Source organism: Branchiostoma lanceolatum, chromosome 1 (assembly GCF_035083965.1).
Source record: "Branchiostoma lanceolatum isolate klBraLanc5 chromosome 1, klBraLanc5.hap2, whole genome shotgun sequence".
NCBI lineage: Eukaryota > Metazoa > Chordata > Leptocardii > Amphioxiformes > Branchiostomatidae > Branchiostoma > Branchiostoma lanceolatum.
This window is the reverse complement of record NC_089722.1, coordinates 25,517,551-25,540,543: the sequence shown is the minus strand read 5'-3', so window position 1 is coordinate 25,540,543 and position 22,993 is coordinate 25,517,551. Positions and strand designations below refer to the sequence as shown.

General features: G+C 38.8%; 1 protein-coding gene and 1 long non-coding RNA gene across 5 annotated transcripts in view; one reads left to right on the top strand and one right to left on the bottom strand.

The window, feature by feature from the left end:
- Positions 1 to 345: 345 nt before the first annotated feature.
- The window catches only part of LOC136444547 (SH2B adapter protein 2-like), a 34,765-nt gene continuing 12,117 nt past the window's right edge, over positions 346 to 22,993 (bottom strand). The window contains exons 2-8 of one of the 4 annotated variants that reach the window (XM_066442163.1): positions 9,170 to 9,271; positions 8,036 to 8,074; positions 6,877 to 6,977; positions 6,371 to 6,474; positions 4,967 to 5,143; positions 3,284 to 3,495; positions 346 to 3,014 (exon numbers count right to left, since the gene is read on the bottom strand). In XM_066442163.1, coding sequence (XP_066298260.1) covers positions 2,631 to 3,014; positions 3,284 to 3,495; positions 4,967 to 5,143; positions 6,371 to 6,474; positions 6,877 to 6,977; positions 8,036 to 8,074; positions 9,170 to 9,271 — 1,119 coding nt within the window. In that variant the 3' untranslated portion in view covers positions 346 to 2,630. Of the gene's footprint in view, positions 3,015 to 3,283; positions 3,496 to 4,966; positions 5,147 to 6,370; positions 6,475 to 6,876; positions 6,978 to 8,035; positions 8,075 to 9,169; positions 9,272 to 22,993 lie in introns of all 4 variants that reach the window. The other 3 variants (XM_066442155.1, XM_066442178.1, XM_066442171.1) reach the window with 3 other exon arrangements.
- On the top strand, positions 17,558 to 18,530 carry LOC136444650 (uncharacterized). The gene is made up of 2 exons (XR_010757298.1): positions 17,558 to 17,917; positions 18,337 to 18,530. It is a non-coding gene; the product is annotated as an uncharacterized lncRNA (long non-coding RNA).

Genomic DNA, 22,993 nt, shown 5'->3' with positions numbered 1-22,993 from the left:
GCCTTTTCCCACACGACATTTCTTCCAGTCTTGTGACATCTTGTTGTCTCCTGACTGCCCCAATACCACATCAATTGTTTGACAGCTGTTCTGCACACAGAATAGCATCTTTGCTGTGGCCTCATGCCGTCTGGTTTACCAAACCAAAGCAGTAGTTCTTTCGATTTCAAGATGCATTATACCTTTGGCAAAGAAAATACTGCTCGAGTTACTTCCAAGGGTAAGAATAAGTCTCATCCTAACCTTGAAAGCAACTTCAGCATCTTCACTTCCTAAAACTTTTAGCCTTAATGTCTGTGTGTAGTGTGTGATGTGAAAATATAAAACAATGATTGCAACACAAAGTTCTTGCTTCATCTGTTTAATTTTCAATTCCTCCACTTTGCCAGAGCTAGTCTATCAACATTGATCAGTGGCAACTTTTTAGTTTTTCAAAAACTTATCTTTATGTCAATGTTAGAACTGGCAGTGTTTTCTATATAGGTAAAATATCTGTGGAATTTGTACAATCAAAATAAAATCGTTTTTTGTTTTAGTTACCACACATAAAGCTTGCTAGCTTTTTTCTGTCAGCATTTATTTCACACACAGAAAGGCATTACAGAACAACTGTCACAACTTTGGTAGCCTTTGCAATATTTTTTTAAAAACAAACCTGTTTGCAGTTATTAGACATTGCCTTTGATGATACATACTTTTAGACTGTAAAGAAAATAAATGTCATTACCTTTTTAGCATTTTTATGATTTGTCAAAAGGTGAGAAAAATACACTGATGTTTGAAAATATATGTCTTCATTTGAGAAAAAAACAGGCAAGCTTGGCAACTATGAAGACACATTTTCTGAGCTACAAATCCAATCAAACTACTTTCAACATTTAAGCTGCCTGATTTTAAGATGCCATTAAAATTGTTGCCAGCGTTAGGCCTTCTGATTGAACAGAAACAACATGCCATCATCTCTTTAGATACCTGGACGGCAGAACAAGACTTCTTACACAATGTGTTCTATCTAAAAGCCAAAAGATCCTTTACTTTCAGAGCCAGAGAGCTGAGAATTCAACACTGTTGTGGACAGCACTTGGACGGAGCATTCTGTCATAGAATCTGACTTGATTCCTCGAATTTCCTGTCTCCTGACATTTTGTATGAGGGAAATTTTTCCAACTTAGGCCACACTGACTTCAATTCGTGGATTTATCAATGATTTTTTTCTGATTCAAATTGTACCCTCTCTAAACTACAAGCAAGTATTTGCAACAATGCTGTAACAAGAGACAAGACAGCTTACCTCCTAAAAGGATTTATGGTTTTTGTTAAGCCCCCCCCCCCCAAAAGCAACTCTTGCTTAAGAGTTACTTGAAAATGAGTGAGAACTTAGTGTTATACCATGTTTTGATTATCTTACTATCTTTGTGATCACTTAATTCAGAATCTAGGCATCTTTTTTATTGCTTACCTTTCTTTCTTTTCTTGATGATGTCTTCCATAAATCAAGAAAGTGTGTCCTTCTCCATGGACATGTCAGGGAATTTTGTTGGTGTATTGGAAGCACAATGAAACATGAGTGTCATTTGGGCAAACAAAGTCATCCTAGGATCAAATGGCTTTGCTACAGGCTGCTGTGAAATCACTAGCCTAGCTATTTGTAGCAAAACCAGTTCTAAACTACATTGAAATATTCTTACCTAAGCAGTGATATAAAATCAAGACAAAGGTGTTGAGCTTTTCATTTGTGTCATATTCAAAATACTTATGACAATTGCTTCATTGGGATTGTGGATGACAAATACCAATCTTACTGTGACAACATGGAAGTCAAGAACATCTGATTACCTAACAACATTTATCTATCCACTGTGTTTGACAAAATAGTTTTAGAATCCTTTATAAACAACAATCAGAGAAGCAACTCAGGTTTTTATGTGCCAAAGCAGAACACCTTGCACTCACACATGATTAACTTTACACACAGAAATGATCAATGGAATGAGGAAAAGTTCTGTGAATGGACTTAATGATTTACACATGAAATGGAAAATTAGAAATTCTTATTAGTCTACTGTGGTCAAGCATATTAAAATGTTTTCAATCTATGTAATTCCTCTTATTGGCTGGCTGAGAAACACTTTGGACTAATTTTGGTAGTAAATCTATTATATTATCATTGGCATCTTGTCAGTCCCACAATGCTTTGCTTCTTCCAAGTGCTTCAAGGTCAGAGGTCACAAACAAATGGCTTCCAGAATAGGATAAAAAAATCACTATATATAACATCATCTTTCAGCTGGGTTCACATAAAATTTATACAACTTTCACAGGATTCTGGAAGTTAAGTGTTCTGAGGTAAAATCTTGTACAAGCGTAGGAAATCCCTCTTCGCTATTGTTACATTTCACATTATATCTAATCAAGGATAATGTCCTTGATCTAATAGACAATTTAGAAGACTGTTATTGAACATCATACATGTACAAACGATAATACAGCGATGAGAGATATGTGTCATAATTGAATGTTTGCTCCACGACTGAACATACTTTTCACACGGGTAACAACATTATTATGTCACTCTGCTCAATTTGACACTTACTGAAACGTTGCAAGGCATCATGGGACGAGAAATGGTCTTATACAAATGAATACTGATTCTCCACCGCACGCGCCTGGACGTCGGACGAGTCGCTAGCCTGGCTACCTAGCGACGACGTGCGTAATCGTACAGAGCCACTGAATGTTGCAACGAGGTTTCCTCTTGCGCCCTCCCCACTCTCTGTGGACAGGTTCCCACTACTCTGACTGTTGGAGATGGTGGAGACTTGGGGGTGGGAGGGAGGCTGTTGGGGTTGGGGCGGGGCACAGACAACGTAACTAGATAGCGTGATGTCGGCAGGGCCGCCAGATTCCAACGGGATGGGGTGAGTCCGGAAGTGTTCCAGCATGTCGAAGATGGTTTGGAACCATAAATGCTGCACTCGACATTGTCCCTCATTGTTCAGCGACATTCGTAGATGCTGTGGAGATAAATCATTATATCAGAGTCAACAAAAGTATTCGCATGAAAGTTCATCTGAGTTGGCCAAATGTTCTCCAACTCAAAAAATTCACTCACCGGAATTTTTGACTGAATGAAGAACAGTTTATTTCTCATTAAACAAAAGTATTCCTTGTCACGTCTTGGCAGTTGATGCTCTTTTGAAATTCTGCATGTGACTGGTGAAAAGCCATGTACAAGAAAGAGGCCTTAAAAAATTATCCTAATTTTATCCGAGTACATCCATACCTTAGCCCTGCCCTGGTAATTAAACGTGAGCACGTATTCTCCCCGCCGCGTCTCACTCTGTCGGACCAGGAAAACGCCGTGACCCATCGGCCCCTGAGCGAGCACTAACTGAGCTGCCTCGAGTCTCGACAGTGTCCCATGGAACCATGGGTAACCTGCCAGGGGGTGGTCGGATTCGGTTGGTTGTGAGCTGCGGCCGGCGAGCCAACGAGCTGAAGGGGAATCAGAACAACAACAGAACTAGTAAAATACTGTACAAGAACATTTTATGACTTCCTGGTTGTTCACCGTATCTTTTTTTCACTAAACACCATCCAACAGTATGGTTGAAATGGTAGACAAAATATAGAGAGAGCAACATGTTGAATAACACCTGATAAAAAATCTATCATATATCAAACCGAATTCCAGATTATTTATTTTCAATGTAAAGGGAAAATCTAAGTCACCACAACTTTTCAACTTCAATTTTGTTGTTAACTAATAAACTGTTGACAATGTCAATTTTGGTGGGAATCTGCACGGCCCTTCTAATTTCAATGTATGATCCGTGGAACCATCCCCTTGTCCTGTTACCTAGCTACTGAGACATAACAAGGCTCTGACCCTGGTGTGAACAAAAAGTGCAGCAGTACACCATGAACTGACACCATTTGAGGAAAAATCGTAATGGTCAACTTATATGCACCTCCTCCGCTGGCCTGATCCTGACCGGCACAACTGCCCCAAAGTCTTTTACGCAGGATCCACAGGAACAGGTCCGGCCAATCTCTGTCCTGCCTTACAACTCTGCCAGCTTCCGGTAAGCACAGAAACAGAGCAGAGAGGCACCCATATCTGTTTAGCCATGAATGTAGAGCATTGCCTGGTCTTTACTTCCAGTACATTCTATTCTATACAGTTCTTGGAATTCTGTTTCTAACTAATAGATTTTTTTTCCAGTCTTTGTGGATTCTCTCGGTGGATTTTTGTCCAGTTTTGGTGGAGTCTTAGCCTACCCCGGTAGACCAACCCACCTTTTCTGGAAACCCATAGAACCATACAGGCTGTAGCTAGGTAGTGTTTTTGTTCTACACTTATAGGAACAAATAAAGGCAACAGTCCTAACCTGGGTACCGTCTTGCTCACCCCCTACTGGTCCATTAAGGGTGGACCATGTTTAACCTTCAGCATGCTGACAGCAACTCCACAGTTCCAGATTGGAACAAGACCCAGGTACATTCTTGTGGTGACAACTAGTAAAGGTGTCAATTACCAGTTCTGTTACCCCATCCACAAATGTGGTCAGGGACTCAAACTTATACCACTTTTTTGATATGTGGCCCAAAAAGCTATCTGCCACTTTAAAAATCAGGACAATAGCATGTCCAGCACAGAAGACCAGAAGTTCCACTGTAGTACTAGGGAAAGCTGAATATAGCTCACAAATGCCAAGCATGTTTGAGATTGCAACACCTACCCATATACGTATACCAAATAACATCACAATACAAATACCTCAACTACCCTTAAACTCTATTCCAGATCTGCACACAAACATACACAGAGCCACTGAAAACAATAACCCCTTTACAGAGGTTACAAACAAATAAATAATCTAAAACATCAAGTTGCTTTCAGCATGCCAAGGGTGAATGATAGTGAACACCATCAGTCACTGCACTTGTGTGTGGGTTTTCTCACCTGCGCCACTCTCCATAACAGGGGGGTGTGTTGGCACTTCTGTACAGTCTGCTGGAATCCTGGGGGGGACCTGGGGCGGCGGCGTCCCAGGGGGGGTGGAGTCACCACTCGGAACAGCTGCATTGGGGGCCACAGAGGCGGTTGGTTTCTCTACTGTATTAGTACCTCCCACTGCTCCTACTAGATTTGAGAGAGAGAAGGTAGCAGAAGAGCGGTGAAAAAAATGCCCCATCACCATAGCAGGCAAAAAGTCTTAAAAAGGGGAGTCTCGTACTGAGGATAAGCTTGGTTCCTGACAGATACAAGAGCTGGGAATGATAGAAAAAAATATAAAAGCTGTGAAAATTTGACTCATAGTTGCCATCACTACAACCAAGAGGAAAAAGACTTCTCTGATCTAACAATTTGTCATATAGCAAATAGAAAATGTCTTCTGGTATGAAGTGAAGAATTTTGCATTTGGACGCAAGTAAAGATGTCTGAGATTATGATGATTGATGCTGTCTAGATCTTCCCAGAGGAAGTTCTTTATGACCGTGATGATATGAAAATCTCTTGCAAATATCTTGGCATGATCAAGACATATGATTTATTCTAAGGTCCAATCAAAGACGTTATATCGCTCTAACCCATTCTGAGTCATAACTCAATTATTCTACTTGAGGGCAGCTGTATAAAAGCCTCAGCATGAAAGGCAACGTTCGTCTGGCTTTCATTTCTTTTTCCTTGGAGAGACGTCTGGGTATGCTTTTCACATCAAGAAGGAACAAAAACATGAAAAAGTGCAGCAGAAGAGAAGATGAAGAGATATGCTGTTTCAAAAGACCCCAGGGTCATGAATATGTTTCTGTAACAATCACTAAACTTTCCAGGACTCTAAATCTTTCTTTACAGATTCTAACACTGAGCAAATAAGGGCAAGTTGACTTGTGAGAGAAAGCAAGGTACATCTCTAGAAATACCCTCATCCTATTAAGTATAGTTTATGGTTACTAAGCTGAGCAAAATCATAGCAACATCATGCATATTTGTAGACACTTTCTTGAAATTGGTGGCAAAATTTCAGACAACGTACAAAGTTGCAGTTAATGGGAAAAAGGTGTTTTGAGTCCTCCAGCTACAAAACTGTAAATGAATTGCCATTCATGCAATGCATGCAAAGGAAACCATTATCAGTAGAAATTTATTTGACAAAACAATCCCAGCCATGCAACAATTTAGGGATATTTAAAACTCTGCTGTTGAAGCAAACCTTTGGCACATATACATCATAGCAAACATCAATCTATAAAGATGCTGTCTTACAAACACTGGTACATATATATCTCAATATAAACATTGTGATATCTAAGTGTTTCAGGAAGACTTCAGCAGGAATCAGAGCCACTGATGCCTGCCCCTTACCTGCAGTGGTGACCTCCCCATGGTGGTGCTGTACTGCCGGCTTCCCTGTACTGGACCCCCCTCGACTCCTGGGTAGGGAGGGGGAGGGGAACGCTGGCTTCTCACTGTAACACACAAGGTTAAACATCTTCGATAAGGAGGTGATCCACATCCGTAGACAACGTAGCACCTTAAAGAGGGGCAGGGGACGTCACCATCTCAAGCCTGTATATGGCTGTCTCTTGTCACATGATAATCAACATCATCAGTCAGGTGACAAGACTTCTGAAAGCTCCCAAAAAAGTAACACTTTTGTTGCATTTACTTAAAATTTCCTCAAAAGTAAGGTGAAACATCTTCATTCCAGTTCCTGGCAGAGCCAACTTGGTTCTGTCAGAAGTAGGGATAACAACATCGAATACATATTGTGCACATACAAAACTTTCTTGGACACTCTTTACTCATGCCTGTTTCTAGTTTGACCTCCTAAAACAACCTAGCTTCCGAGTCTTCTCTATACTATTTACCTCTCCCTGCCCCCAATCATGCACTCTCGGATGTTGGCCAGCCAAGACTGCATGTCCTCCACATCATGGCACTCGTAGATATACTCCATGTTGTTCTCCGCCTGAATATGGGGAAATGTAACAACAGCAGGGTTGTAATACTGCTTCTTTCTGATAGATGGCGCTGCTGAGAAAGTTGGTTGGACACTGTTAGTTTTCAGGCAAACTGCACAGATTCTCCATGAAAGGGTCTTATCATAATCCAGATCTTTCCAGAATCCCTATATTAAATCAGGTTCTTAGCCATAATCCCATGTGAATGGATTGTTATGAAAGGATAATACTCCCTTCCAGACTTTGCCTGGACGCAACCAGCATATACATACAGACAGGTATTGACACACAATCACGTGTATGATCAGCATCCAGTAGGAGGAAAAACACATACGATGGTACTCCTAGTATCTATGTAGAATCAGTAGTGGTGAAGCTGAACATTTTTGACTCATCATTCTGTCCTGTAAACTAAAGTGTTAACAGGTGAAAGTGACTACAGGTGTGTTAGTTGTTAGAATATTATGGAATAGATTGAACAAGCAAGTTTGGGTCAACATAAAAATGTTATGTTGCAGTCCTCAGCATATACACATGTAGGGAGGAAGCAATTGGAGAATAAAAAGCTAGAAAAAACATAGTTCAAAGGGGTGATCTGACATTTTTTAGCATGGAAGAAATACTTTAGAAATGAAAATGTGAAAGAACATTTGATAGAGCTTGATATGTGAAATAGAATTCATAAAAAGGCAAAAAAGTGTTGAAACTTTTGTGGTCACAGAAAACAAATTCAGAGATAGCTATATATATAGAATTCTCAAATCATTTTGCCAAGATTTATGTTGTGGGAGAACTTTAACATTTTTTTCACTTTGTGATATTTCTCTTTGTCCTGCAGGTCCAGTTTTCTACCCATACAAGAAGCATTTCTGCACTGGCCAGATTTGTTTTCCTGAAAAGTTTGTGCTCAATCTACTTGGCATTGTCAGTTGAAATTTTTTTCCTACAATCTTTTACCCAATGTTTTCTCCTCCTGGCCTGTCGCTAAGGTGGGAAAAGTGTTAGTATTAATTTTGTCAGGTGCTGTGCATCAACAAGCTAAGGGTGCTGCATGGTGACTGTTTACCTGCCATCTTGGGGGAGAATCACTGGGGAAGCTCCAAAACTGGAGATACAAGGGACAGCAAGCTGTCAAATACACTACACATTCAATACTTCTTCAGGGCTGTTTAAGAAACATATTTGAGCAAAGTTAACGTTATCTCCCATGAACAGAGTGAAAAGCTGTGCAGCTTTATTGTGACATGAGGGATAATACATTGTATTCACACAAAGTATACTGTCACAGTATTAGTATTACAATGTAGTAAAACATACTAGTAGTCAGGAACAACGCAATGGGAGGTAAAGAAGTTGTGCCTCTAAAACAAATAGACAACATTATGATTCTCCGAACGAAGACCAATAGTTCCACAGAACAAAGAAGATCATTGGTTTTATGGAGTATCTCTTTAAAACATGATGGCAGTGTTTTGAGACAGCTCTTCAGAAAAAGGTCAGACTCTGCTTGGTAAATACTTCCTTCTCCATATCAAGTGTACTTGATCTGAAATTCAATTACCTTTAGACCACCTTGGTACAGGTGAAGACACATGACATGATTAGTTAAAATACCGGGTGCATGTTCACTTTTGTAAACCCAAAATTAAAGCTGTGCATCCATTTTTTGACATTTTTGTAGGCTATGGGGGTCAAGTTGAAACCTACAATGAAATATCAGAAAAAGCAAGTCTTAACACTTTGTTGTACTTTGTTTGATGTATTGCTTAAATCTGTTTAACAATTTGCTGGCATTCTACTTTATTTCATGTTGTGCCCCCAAATTTCTTTCTGTGCACCAAGATTTTTATGTACATCTATTCCCAAAAATGAATTTTGAGCCCTGGTTTAACCGAAGCTGTGTACTATGTGGGCAGCTGGTGCAAAAGCCTTTGGCATATGTTTGAACTTGTAAATGAGCTACCTACAATCACTAGCAACCCTGAAATGCTAAGCCCTAAAATGCCTTACTTACCATGTAATGCTCCAAGACCCACACAAGATCTATCATAGTGAAGCTCTAATTGATATAAATGACGTCAGGCTCCGTTTCGAATGTTGTAATGTACTATCAAATAAGTTCATGGAAGTTGCAGAGTGACAATGAACGGTTACAGGTTGTTCTTATATTTAGTAGAGTAGAAATGTAGAATGTACTTACTCTAAGAACAAAGGTGTTTTCTGTGTCTGGGATTTCCAAGGGGGTCGTCTCCCGAGCCTCCTTTATCAATGAGCAGAAGATGCCATTCTTTGGCTTAGATGACTGGAAAACATTAAGACACATCATCAATTATGGCATGATCCATATCTACATTGTATATAATGAATATTCTTGCAATAATACATGGATATGTATTCTCACTCAATACAGAGTTAATTATCAACACAGATGAACTTATAATATATATTTATGCTAATATATTCTAACTTGTTTGGGGTATATGATAGAGCTATGATCATAATGATCTCAGTACTGTATTGGCACTTAAAGAAGAAATTCAACTTGCTTTTATGATCTTTATAAGAAGAAAAAGAAGAAAATGATTTCCGTACACCTTTGACCCTTTTGAAATATTAAAAATTTTATCCAATTGCTTGAGTAATTATTTTTGCCCCATCTTATTACCTGGATGTCTAACCTCCACCAACTATATTAACAGTCAATTACATACCAAAATTTCTAACCCATTGAATCACAACGACCAGCTTAATAGTTCGAGAAATGAATAATACAGTCTCAGCAGTCTGCTTCTTACATATAAAAATGTGTTTAAAAAATTGGGGGAAGATTGCCATGTAATGATGAAGAAGCGTAACATAGGATACCAAATATTAACTATCAACTGCTATGTTACCAACTCATCTTTTCCTTGATGGGAATTAATGAATGCAATTCAAGGCAGGGAGAAGACATGTATTAAGCTGTTGGGGTTATGGAATGGCTCTGCAAGGATGATATTCAAAGGAGTGTGTATATATTATGAGCATTTTTTGAATGACAACTACAGCGCAAGGGACTGAGAAACAAAACTGGTAGCCACAACTCAATGATGGGAGGGATTTTTTGCAAACTAAAGGGCTATTTGGTCGGTATCAGTGGCCCAACATAAGAAACATTTCTCATCTAAGGATATCAATGTATGTTGTAATATTACTGTTGGTATGAAAAATTAATTTTCAAAAGAAATGGGAGACAATTTTTCAAACATTTTCAGTAGAATATTGTGACACTATAAAAATGTCCCCGCCCCTGAGGTGTCGCCAAAATAAGCCACTAATCAAACAAATTTTGAGATGTTATGAGATGTTCATCTTAGAACATAATATCTCTTTCACCGTGAGTTACAAACAGGTTTCATCTGATGAGAAATATCTGGAATGCTGGACCACCCCATGCCAAAGCCTATAGTAAAAAAATGTCCACTCACTTTGAATATCTTCCTTGCCATTTGCATGATCTACTGTCAAGATACCACAAAAAGACAGACATATGAAATCAGGTCCTTATCATATTCCAGTGGTTGACAAATATACAATGTACCATAACAAGCACAACCAACTAAATTTACAAAGTTACCTTGTAACTGCCAGATGAATATTATGTTAGGCAGTTTCAATATATATCACTGTTATAAGCAATTGGAAAAGGGTAGATAAAAAAGAAGGGAACTTATAACTAAGCTGAAAAATTCAGTTACAAACACATTCAAGTATATGCGCTTGTACAAAATGCAACCACCAAGATCTACACATAAATGAGTTACCCAAATAAAGACAGGCATCTTGTGAAACTTATCATTTGACAAAATGTTCCTTCCTTGAACGAAACCCATGTTCAACTTTCAACATCCTACAGCTCAATGATCATCAATTTAAAAGCAGCAGCGATGCATAGGGCAAATCGCCCACCCAGTCCTTGGGCTAAGTAAGAGCATGTTGTACAAAGGACCCCTCCTATCTAGTTGTGGGTGAATTATTCCAAAAGGGGACAGACTTGACAGGCGATACTTTGGGTTGCTTTATCTGCCAGAGGCAGCCGGCAAATAGACGTTGCTGTTGCCGTTGCTGGCGCTCTGTCCAAAGAGTACTTCTTGAGGCAGATACACCGCCGCTGAAAACACATAATGTTACATCTATTACATCTGCCCTATTGCATGTCTAGCGTAGGCAATACTGGTTGAATACTGGTCTTAATTTTGACTTTTCTAGTATTAGTGGACGGGTATACTGGTACTTAGTAACTTTTTACTTTGCAGTATCAGTACGAAATAGCCTGTTGTGTCCGTCTCAACTAAGTTGTCAATGACTATAAATCATTCAGCATTTCTTCACACAGCATCTATCACATCGTATAATCTCTTCACACACCATCTATCTATCATGTCATATAATTGCTTCCACTTCAAATGAACTGAAAGGGCGGTCATCCTAGTTTATCCCGCAGATCATAAAACCTCACCGGGACTTCACATTCTTTTTTATCAAAAGCTACACATGAAAGGCTTGATGCTAAATAGTAATACTCAAAAGTCAGAAAACGTACATGCCGGCTTATACCGGTTAGTCTATCCATCATGCTACTGTGGCATGAACTGCTGGCAGAGCACAATATCCCTCAGGCATCTACTCAAGATGCAGTACAACATCATTCACTTCAATATCGGAAGCACTGCATCAACTTTTTCATGTCTTCTTATGGAACAGCTTCATCTCTTAAAAACCCAAAAAATTAAAGCCTCTATTGTAGGAGTTTCGCACCAAAAAGCATATATTCTCAGGAACAATTTTTTTTCAATTTAATCATAACTTCACCTATTTTTCACCCACTATCATATTTGAAGTGTTTAACTACATGTACAACTAGTCAGGTTACCCTGACAAGTCAACCCCTAAACATAATTTAACGTGCTCTGGCTACGTGGCATGTTCAGACAATGTGTGAGCTATTTGGCTTGGATGATTCATTCATTTAGATATACAGTAACTAACTTATAATACGTTTCAGACAACTAGTGGAACATTAAACCAAGACGGCCACATTTTTTCGGAGAATTCCTGGCCGAACCCCAAAACATTCTCACTAAAAAAACATGCCTGGAATGCAATAATTATGCCCCCAACACCTGTGGGTCACAGGTCAAACCCCGGCATCTACCCATCCTCAACCCTTTGATTTTAACACCCAGTTTGAATCAACCTTGACACTCTGGGGGTAAAGTGGTAGATATCCGCTACCTTTATCTCTTACACCGTGTGCAGCCAACACACTGAAATGTACATGTAGTAATGATATGGGAGTTTAAGGTCAATGTCAAACTTTGAACTCATGGAGGGAAGGTAGGTGAGAGATTCTCTGGTAGTTTCATCAACACGAATCACACAGTGAGACAACTGCAGGAATTTTAATGCGCTGACCTTCAAAGAATTCCTAAGCCACTTCTTAGAAATGCTGGCTCTGTGCCACTGTTTATGTACAAATATGTACTGTAAATGCATTTAATTTTGCCATGGTTTTATGTTCATGATTTTCACAGTAACCTCTTCACATCAAACTTACAATCACTGCAAAAATGACTGCTGTCTTTTTTTTACCACCTTGCTTGAACAGTGAACACTGGACCTTTTTCTCCCTACCGCGAAATTAAATCACCGCAAACTCAAATACATTTACAGTAATATATCCCCCTCTCCTCACTGTCTGCCAGTCCCATATTTTGTACACATTGCAGGTCTACAGAATAATTCCATCAATTAAACTTCCCTTAATATATATGACCTACAACCAAACCATGCATTATAGTATAAGTATACACAATTATCAATCAAGACTTTGTGCATTATTCAATTTTATACAGCAAATAAATTTCATTAAGGAAACTATAATTTAACAGAAAGATGATGAACATAAATCTTTTAAGATACCCAAACAAATTTTGTTCTCCAGCACAAAATCTCAAAACAATTAATAAGTAATATGACTTATTATATAACAACACAAAAATAGATTTCAAAGAAGATATCTATTTTGATACATATTGTTACAAATATAGAAAATGTAACTTAACTCTGTTTTTCTGGTTATTTTTAAGTTGGAAAGTCATGTATATTCTTTACAACGGGGTGGGGTTTTGAAATAAAACCAAGAATTTAACTTACTATTCATCCCACGCAATAGTTCTACCCCATCCAAATGGAAAACAGTATTCTGCTATATGGTTAGAGAGCTAGCATAAGGCGCTGCATTGATTTTGCAACAAATCATCTCTTTGAAAATAAATTGAATATGATGTTGAAGCACAGTAATAAACTTCCAGGCTGCAATTTCATTATCAAGGCTTGTAGACATTCTCAATCAATCTTTCTGCTGTCTTAAAAATCATGCTGTGTACTTTTAATTCATTTAAGTTGAAGGGGACTTGATTTTGTGTTAGGGGGAAGAAAGCATGCGCTGTGTCTTAAGTTTGTAGTGGGTACTCGGAGTCCATTGCTGTTAGAGATTCTGTATTGTTTGCAACATGATAATTTCATGTTAGAACCTGGCTCGGTCCAACCCACAAATGTGCAAAAATGTTACTTTCTTTTTCTTTTAGAACCAAAATATCCTTACTACATCATAATCACAGTTTGATACCTTAGATACAGTTGAGTCTTCTTGAACGTGTTTCTTAGTCAGTAAATACAAAATTATCAAAGTTACTTGCCGCCAAGGGCAAATCAATATGTAGGAAGGAAATAAACACTTTACTCATCTGCACACATTTCAAACATAACAAGCGACAAAGCCTCAATTTCAAGTCATGTAAGTTCAAGTCTGTATGGTGCCAGCTTTATTACTTAACTATTCCATCCGTCTGCCAGGTGTAATGAACACTACCCTCCAGGTGTCAGGAGAGATTTGTGCTGCTGCCTTTCAGTCTGCAGTGCACTGTAAACCTTTAATATTTGCGACAGTTTCATGCTCACCGTTTGATAGCTCACTGCAATCTCATCACATGGTGAACATGAGCTGTCTTATACATTTTGCATTGCATTACTACAGTTCCATCAAGTATGAACTTCAAACATCGAGAACAAGTCCTTTCCCATCCTACTGCGAAATTGAGTCCCCACGAACTTAAAATGATTTACAGTGATGACTTTGTGCAATGCAATCATGCACAACAATAAAAACCACTAATTATAAGAAGGGATCCCGCATTCCTGCAGATTATTTGGGGCAAAGTTCAGTGTATGGGAACGCAATTAAGCTAACACAAATTAGGAAAAAAAATCTGGGTTCCGTCTGGGTTCCTTCAGTTGAAGGACAAAGCCGTTGAAGAGGGTGTAGAATTTTTCACAAGACATCTTAAGAGCTGTAATAAGAGATGGGAGGATAGCATATCAGTTGGAACCTACATGTACATGTAGACTTCTTGATAGCTAGAATCAGTTTATGGTCTGTCATTTTGTCGTAAAAAGTAGATGGAGGTAGCCGTGTACATGTAATGACTGCGTTATGTAAGGTCAATCACGACTTCCAAGAACTGGTGAATCCATCCAGACGATAGCATGATTACATACAGCTCCGAGGCCTCCAGAAATAACAGTTCAGCCTCTTGAACAACCCAGGAGCTTACTATATATGGTATTTAACTTCACCTGCACATTTTTTACCTGGAAATTCTTCAAACGAAAACAACCTGATTATTGAGTTAACGTAGACAAGTCTTTGATGAATAATCTGTCTAGAGTTTTCTAGGGATGTCACACCCTGAAGTTTAAGTGTGGAAAGGCATGTTTGGCTGACTCACTCCTGAGAATTTGTCCTGAGAGATAACAACTTGCAAAGACCACCCACGCAAGGACTCAACATGGGCTCACCCACACAATATCCTAGACAGCTAGGCCATCCCATTCTCTGAAGAGGAGTCAACTTCTACAGAATATCAGACTGAACATTAAAAGCAATATCATATGTACTTAATTTACCTTTCATTGTACATGTAACTAGATGTGGAAGATAGTTAGACTGCTCCATTCTCAGATCGATTCAATACCATTATTATTGTTGTTCAAGTCCAAGTGCAGCTCCTCTACAAACAGACATGTCTGGGATGTAAAGGGCTTGTTATTCCACCTCCTGCCAACTGCTGAGAGCAGCTTGGCAACCTTCCCAAACAGCCCTGTTAGACCAAAACATATGTCAGATGTTGTGATTGAAGATGGGAAAAAAACAATGTTGTCGAGAATACACCAGATAGATACTCTTGATTTGAAACACAGTCAATGCCTAGCAACGTTTTCATCCCACATGCAAAATTGAGAACATTTGCCTCTTGACCTGATGGTTGACCTGTGATGAAAATAAGTACCTTGTAGTTGACACGAAGTGCTTGACACCTTATAAACCTCCAGGCCCGTCTCACATTCCAGATAAGAAGAACCTATCAGTGCTGTTCCTAGATGTATGGAGGCCAATTAGACTGAAGGCCCTATCACTATCAGGCAACAAATCCATGAGTCTAACTTTTGTCCTATACTTAAGTCTACCATTATTATAATCAACAGAACAATTCATAAGAATTTACAGGAAAATTCTAGTTTGTTTGGTGACGATGACCCAACTGAAGCATCGTTAAAATGCAAGATGTTGAAATCACAGATAACTTGACGACCCCATTTGCCAGCACTAGTGCTGCGTACCGGTACCGTGTACCAGTACTGTACCGTAAAAACTGATTACGTACAGGTCCAAAATACCGGATCATGAAGTACCGGTACTGTACCGATATAAATTTACATCACCATGTGCCTATTTTGTGACTGATCTCTTGTCTTGTCTTGAGTTAATACTGGACAACACCCCTCTTGTTGGGGTAAGGCGTCCAGGGGAGTGCGCTGAGCTTATTGTCCTCTGAGGTGCAGGAGCCTATAAAGATACTGACATTATTGAAGAAGTTCAGAAGTACACATGTTAATTCTTCTAATTGTTCAGGTACAGGTACAGGTCCGGACCTGTACCTAAACCTCTGTACAGGTACCTGTACCTGTACCTGATGGTACGTTTAGGTACGCAGCACTAGCCAGCACAACTTTTACACAGTCATAGAATCACCTCACTCTATATCAAAGCTTACTAATAGACAAGAGGCCTTGATTCAATTACCAGACAGAATCTTTCCCCCACATCTAAGTTACAAGCAGAGCTGTCCTTGCCCTTCAACTTGTTTGTTTCCAGAGAGGGGTAGAGTTTCGTCCCTCTGACTAGCTGTCTGGCACCATAAGTTAGGAAAACCCAATCTGTCCAAGTTGACTTGTTGTTACCTTTGCCAAGGCAATGACAGTTTTCAGTGGCGTTTGTGGCTGTGTGGTCGTGTTTGTGGTTTATCAGCAAAACTCAACAAGCAATTGAAGGATTGCTATGAAATTTGGTATGTGGGTTGGTGTTGACAAAACTAAGGACACTTTTGATCATGGGCCTCTTAGCTACTTTCTAAGGTACTGCAGAAGAACTTCCAGTTACGGTATCCCATGTTCTAAACATGCTATATTATGGTCACTTTTTTTGATTGGCAGGGACTTTATGGGCTCTGAATACTGTAAATGCAGAAATGTTTGCGGTGCTTTAAATTCGTGGTTTTTGCGGCGACCGTTTTACCGCGAACTTAAAACCACAGCGAACATTTTTGTCCAATACTGTAGCAGTATGTTACTATAGCACTGCCGCGAAATAGAAACCACTGCCTTTAATTTTTAGCGTGAAACAAAAAAACGAGAACTTAAATGTTTTTACAGTAAGTGGCATGAGTTTAGACCCCCAGCACTTTTTCACGGAATTGCAGGCATATTTTGTAAGAAACTTTGAAGCAACACAACACGAGAATGGGTGAATGGACTTTTGTAAATCCATGTAGCCAAGTACATTTGTGTAGGTTATGTTTCAAGATGTTTAATAATGTAACAATGATGTTTAACAATGTATGAAGTTCAAGGGGGAGGCAAGTTTAGGAAAATATCACAATTCATTACCTCTTTGAGGACGTTTAGTCATTGTAATCTATTGGTTTGTATGGACTCTTGTCGAACCTACAATTTTGTCTTGGATTCTTTGTGAGGCAGGGCAATGAATAAATATATCAGCTTCCTTTCAGATTACAACGGTATATTTTGATAATAAAGAAACAGCACCTTGTCTCACCTGTAATTAGCTTACAAAATGGTATGGTCCAAAGATAATGTACCTGAATTCCATGGTCTCTCTGGAACTATGGTTGGATGATGGAATAATAGAATAATCTTAAGAGTCCGAGATATATCAGCAGATAGGAGTACAGATATTCTGAAGGGTATGATCATGCATTTGTACAAGGTCAGGTAATATGAGGGAGCTTTAGGGTGTCAAACCCAATACACATAAAAGAACCCAACACACTTATTGAAAAGAGTAGGGTGTAATGACCCGGTGTGTTTGGCCAAAAATGTGTGCCATGGCAAGGCCGCGCCGTGCAGCTGCACAAACTTTTCATGCATAAAACCAAATGGGAAGAACTGTCAATAATTACTCCTATCAAGGACATTATATAGGAAGGACTGAGCACAGAGTCAGTCCCCCGCTGCGCGCTATTGTACAGACCCGCCAAACCCCGCGGCGATCTATTGTTTCCGCCCTCCGGCGGCGCTCCTTTGTGCTCCCCCGTTCAATTCGTGTCTTCCCGCCAAAACACTGCAAATGAGCCCGATCATGACGTCACGCGCTCCGATGCTGGCCGAACACGGCCCGAACCTACCCGAACTACGGGCGAGATGCCTGTAGTTTCCGCGGATTTCCTTATTTGGGAAGCAAACGTGACGTGTGCAAACAGCAGCAGCTTCTGGGGAAGACGCTGGCGGCCATTTTGATATGTGTTCGGGCGCTGTAGAGTAAAGATTGGTGAGTTTACAGGCTTTTTCGTGGAAATCTCATAAAGTTTTTGTCTGTAAAACATGTAAGAACATTCAAAGATTTATGCTGCTAAAACATAGTTACATCATTATTTGTGTATAAGTAAACGCTTTTTTAAAAAACTTCGAACGCTTTTGTTTACATTATTGTACAGTTTACTACAGATCGCTAGCGATTTTTTTGTGATCGTTGAGCAAGAACATTCCTCAATTTTTTACAAATTCCGTGGATGGCCTTGCACGGTGAGCCAACAAAGTGTACATGTCCGTATTTCGGGGGTTGTTTGCACAGCCAAGCCGTTTGTTATCTTATTATGGCCAGCACTTGCACGGGGAACATGTCCTGACATCCATATCTTTGTTAGGTGCCCAATCTTATCGACTCCCGATCTTTGTGTTTTTTTGCAGATTGCAAACTTCCGTGGAAGGGGCATGACCACCAGAGCGACGTCTCACGATACAGCGATACCGAAAATACAACGTAGAAGATAAATAAAGATAATACGCATCAAATTATTTGTTGGAACCAACCTCCCAAATTCTGTTTTTAATAAAATGCAACACTACCTGTAAATATTGAATAAATACATGGATTTCTTGAATTCATAAATCTCTAGTGTGATAATTTCTTCTTCAATTTTCTAGTCAGTATTCTAGCTTGACGCAAGTGTTTTTGCCGGACGGTAGCGATGAATGCAGATCCCCCCTCCCCACAGTTCGGTTGCGCCAGACTATTGTTGCAGCAAATTATAAACGGATATTGAGGCACGATTTTTAAAAATATGTGACTCAGAAATACAGATCGTTTAGAAAACTAACTTATAATTACACTACACAAGGACATTATCATGTTGTGTTGCTTGATCTTGTGCTTGGTGAAGACGGCTCTCTTATAAACTTGTTTAAATCACACAACATGCAAGTGAAAGTGGTAGCTTTGTCGAAATTTTTGTGTGGTTTTTGGGACTTCCAGCTTCCCCGTTTTTTGACGATCGTCTCAAAAATCACTCAAAAACAAAGTCACCTTCGCCTGGTCCGGCCATTCTGAATTTGTGTTACAATAGTGGACCGCTTGGAATCCATGCAAATCTGGGGGTGATTCGTATGTAGGTGTTAATTATTTTTACAACCATGAACCGAAGGTTCTTGAATAGGGACTGAGTGTGTGCTCAGTCCTTCCTATATAATGTCCTTGCTCCTATATTCAAAATATTGATCCAGAAATGAATAAGACTTAACCCTGTCCTGATATTTATGTTATTAGACAAGATTTCCAGACAAAGAATGTATGATAAAGACAATACAAATAAGATAAGTTTCCTTCATACGAGATGTAAGTTGTAAACACAGGATTTTAATGCCACTGGACTTGACCCAACACTTGGATGGTCGCAGCAGGAATGCATTTTGCCCTGGAGCTGACCCCATAGACAGACAACAACAGCTCCCTGAACCCATCCTAGATGGCAGTCCTCCAGAAAAACACTCTGTGAGTCTGTCTGCTGTACACCAAATAAAACAGTATCTGCGTACATGTATGTTTTAGAATATCCCATCGTTTAAAATGATGCAAGGCTAAGGCCACACCAATTTAATTTAAACAAAATTTTAGAAGAAAAAAATCATGAAAACGTTTTCATGATTTTTTTTTCTAAAAATTGTTTTTTGGAAAATAAAAATCCGATAACCAAGAAATTAAATTTGTATGGCCTTAGAATCCTTTTTTTTCTATAAAATCTGCAATCTTGCAAGTTTTATCTGCAATTTGAAAAAAAATCTTCCTGAAAATACTCCAGCCTATGATGAAGCCTATACCATCATCGTAAAAATTCATATGCGCAAAAGTGTAACTTACGTCATGTGAGATTGAGCCTAGGATCACATCATGAGATAACAACTCAGAAAGCCTGGATCCCCTTACACCAGTCATCTCTTTCATAGATGTACTATACATATCATTTTTATAGACTTCTAAGTTGGATATTATTTGATACATTATAAAACAAGTGCAGGAATTCAATAAAAGCAAATTTAGCACTTCAAGGCTATCTCATGAAACATCCCTCATAAAATCCCTCTATTATATATCATAACTGTTTTGTATCTAACCTGCACCATCTAGCAATTGCGTATTATGTAGATGTTAGTGATGGTAGATAGCCATCTTTGCAACGTATACATAGGTCCAGCTTCTTCTATAAGTACAAATAAAGAATAAAATCATCAGTTTCAAATTCAATGACAGTCACTTTATGAGATATTCACAAGAATGTATATTGCAGATTAAAATTTCATCGTAAACATTAGCCATCGTAAACATTAACGATCATGACCTTTTGATGGCAGGGAGGATGCGTCTTCCCTTATTCTCCCTGTAGGGGGCTGTGTACATCAAGCTGGCACCCACACGGCATTGCACAATAAAGAATCCCATAAAGATTTTCATTGCACAACATAACACATAACGATTCTCGTGAAAGCTAAAATTAGTACAAGGGTAGGTCCGGCGCAGTGCAAAAAAAGAACTTCATACATGTTTACAGTTACGAGGCTCATTTTATACAGCACTTTCTTTTTTATTACCCTCTGACGATGAATTTAAGTCATGACCATGAACTATGGTGAACTTTGGGATAATATAATTCAAGTTTAAAATAATACATGCATATTATAACCTTGGACTGAGAAGACCAGATAATAATCTATCAGACTATTCAGACAGCTCAACTGTTCAATCATATACTCTAACAAGTGTTCCTATTGGTGGGTCTGATGATCTAAAACAAATATTATCACCATCAGTACCAATGATAATCCACTGGGTTACTTGATTTGTTCCCTGATGAACTACTGTAAATGCATTTAAGTGCGAATTTGTTTAATGTCCATGGTTTTCGTGGTAATCTCTTCACCGCAAACTTAAAACCACTGCAATGCTTGTTCTGTCTTCTGCCCACCTACATATAGGTACATTTTTGTGCCACCGTGCTTTAGCCGCAACCTAAAAAGCACTGCAAACACTCCCTATCGCAAAATCAAATCACAGCAAAAATGTTACAGTATGCTGTAAACAACATAGCAGAGAGAATGTTAGACATAACCTAAAAACATGTGAAAACAACAATCTCAGTTGTTGATGTCTATTGATTGGTAGCTATAGCCACCCTCTCAAAATCCACTTGCGTACCACTTTGCTTGCTATTTCAGCAACCTCCCCTGGCCCAGTGCTATATTTTAGTGAATTCTATTTTTGACAACCTACATATAAGTACTGAGGGGATGGTAATGTGTCCAAACGTGGTCAGACGAAGGTCAGTTCTTCCAAAAATAATTCGGGACAATCCTACCTTTGGATAAGCAGAAATAAATCAGACTAGCGTAGACAAAGAAGGAGAAATTAGGAAATAAAGCTATGTTTTCAAATGCAAATTTTTCTTTGTAAAATTTTCTTGTCAGCCGATTGCAAATTTCTAAGACTGGCAACATTTACAGATGTTGATGATAAATTCATAAAACCGTAATAGAAAATTTGCTGACATGGGATTCTATGATTTTGTACACGCATACAACACTTGTGTTTTATAAATTTGATTATATATCTGCCACAAAGAACAGTGTGTTGTGTGTCTTCTTGTGTCTCTGTAATACTTGATTAGGGGTAGGTGAAGCTGGGCGAACTAGAAGGTATTTCCCACCGCTTTAACGCACATTCATGTAGCCGTTTACTTTTGGAGAAAGGTACTCTTTTAGGGTACCCACTCGGACTCGGAGTAACATATGAATGAGACCTTATATAACTCAAACTTTACTAACACTACTACATGTAGGTAACATGTTTTACTCTTGTAAGACTTCACTACAGAAAGCCTTGGTTCTGAATCATAATTTCCGAGGGAGCTTGGGAGATGCTTCAGACAGACAACCTAACTCCACTCTCACCAAATATGCCAAAGGAAACATTGAATGTAAGCGCTTGTGTATTCAGTATCCTGACATACATAAATTTTTATGTGTTAATGTCAAATCTTGTGACAGTTGACATAAATCATGCCATACAAATTTTACCTTTGGTACTAACGTTCTAACTGACATCATTGTAAGAATGAAAATAAACTTTGTTATCTAAAGCAGTAATACCAGCTTATACATGTACTTCATTATTCCTATTGTCATGTTTAGTAGTTTTGTGTAATAAAAAATTGTCTTTGTACTTGTAGCCTTGTCTCCTTCCAGCCTTCTCAATAACATTCAGCTGCCTTCATACTAAAAATTTCAGAATTGTCTTTGAACTTTATGGATATATCCTATCATAGGATACATTGTATATACATAAAGTTGAAAGATATTTCTGAGACAAAATTGTGATCTGTCTTAAAATTTATTTTCCAATGACCTCTATACCGGTACGCACAGAAAACAAATTTCGAGGGAGACAAGTTGTTTTTATATATACCTAGGAAGGACATGGTGACCTTTTCAACCGTTATTGATCAGCAGTTCGGAAACAGGTTCTTTGTATTGATCACCAATCAAGCACAGCCCTTTGCAGAAGTGGGCCCAATTTACATGTACAAGCCGTAAGCAACGGACGCCAGTTGAACATAATCACTGTTCTGTGCATGCCTCATTATGCTCCTGGCACGGTCTAGACGCCCTGCAATCATCATGCACTCTATCACACGGGCCCTCTACCGCAACCTTCTCATGACGTATTATTTGTCTAAACTGCAACAATATCCAGCAAATATCCTCATGAAATTTCCACATCTCTCATTCTCTTTCACATTTTTTGGAATGTGGTTTTACCTGCCACACCTACATCATGAGATGATCAATGTTATATCTACCAACAAATTAAAATCATTCAGGTTTACCGGCATCAAGCCCTAAGTCAGATTCATTTTGCATCTACTCACAATGTAAACATATTACGTACTAAGGCCACAGCAAGTAAATTTTATGGATGACATCCTCCGCAGACTCCAAAATTAATGAGATAGGGCGAGAAAAAAACAAGGCGGGAAAAAAAAACAAGATTCCTATATTTTCAAATTTTGAGATCATA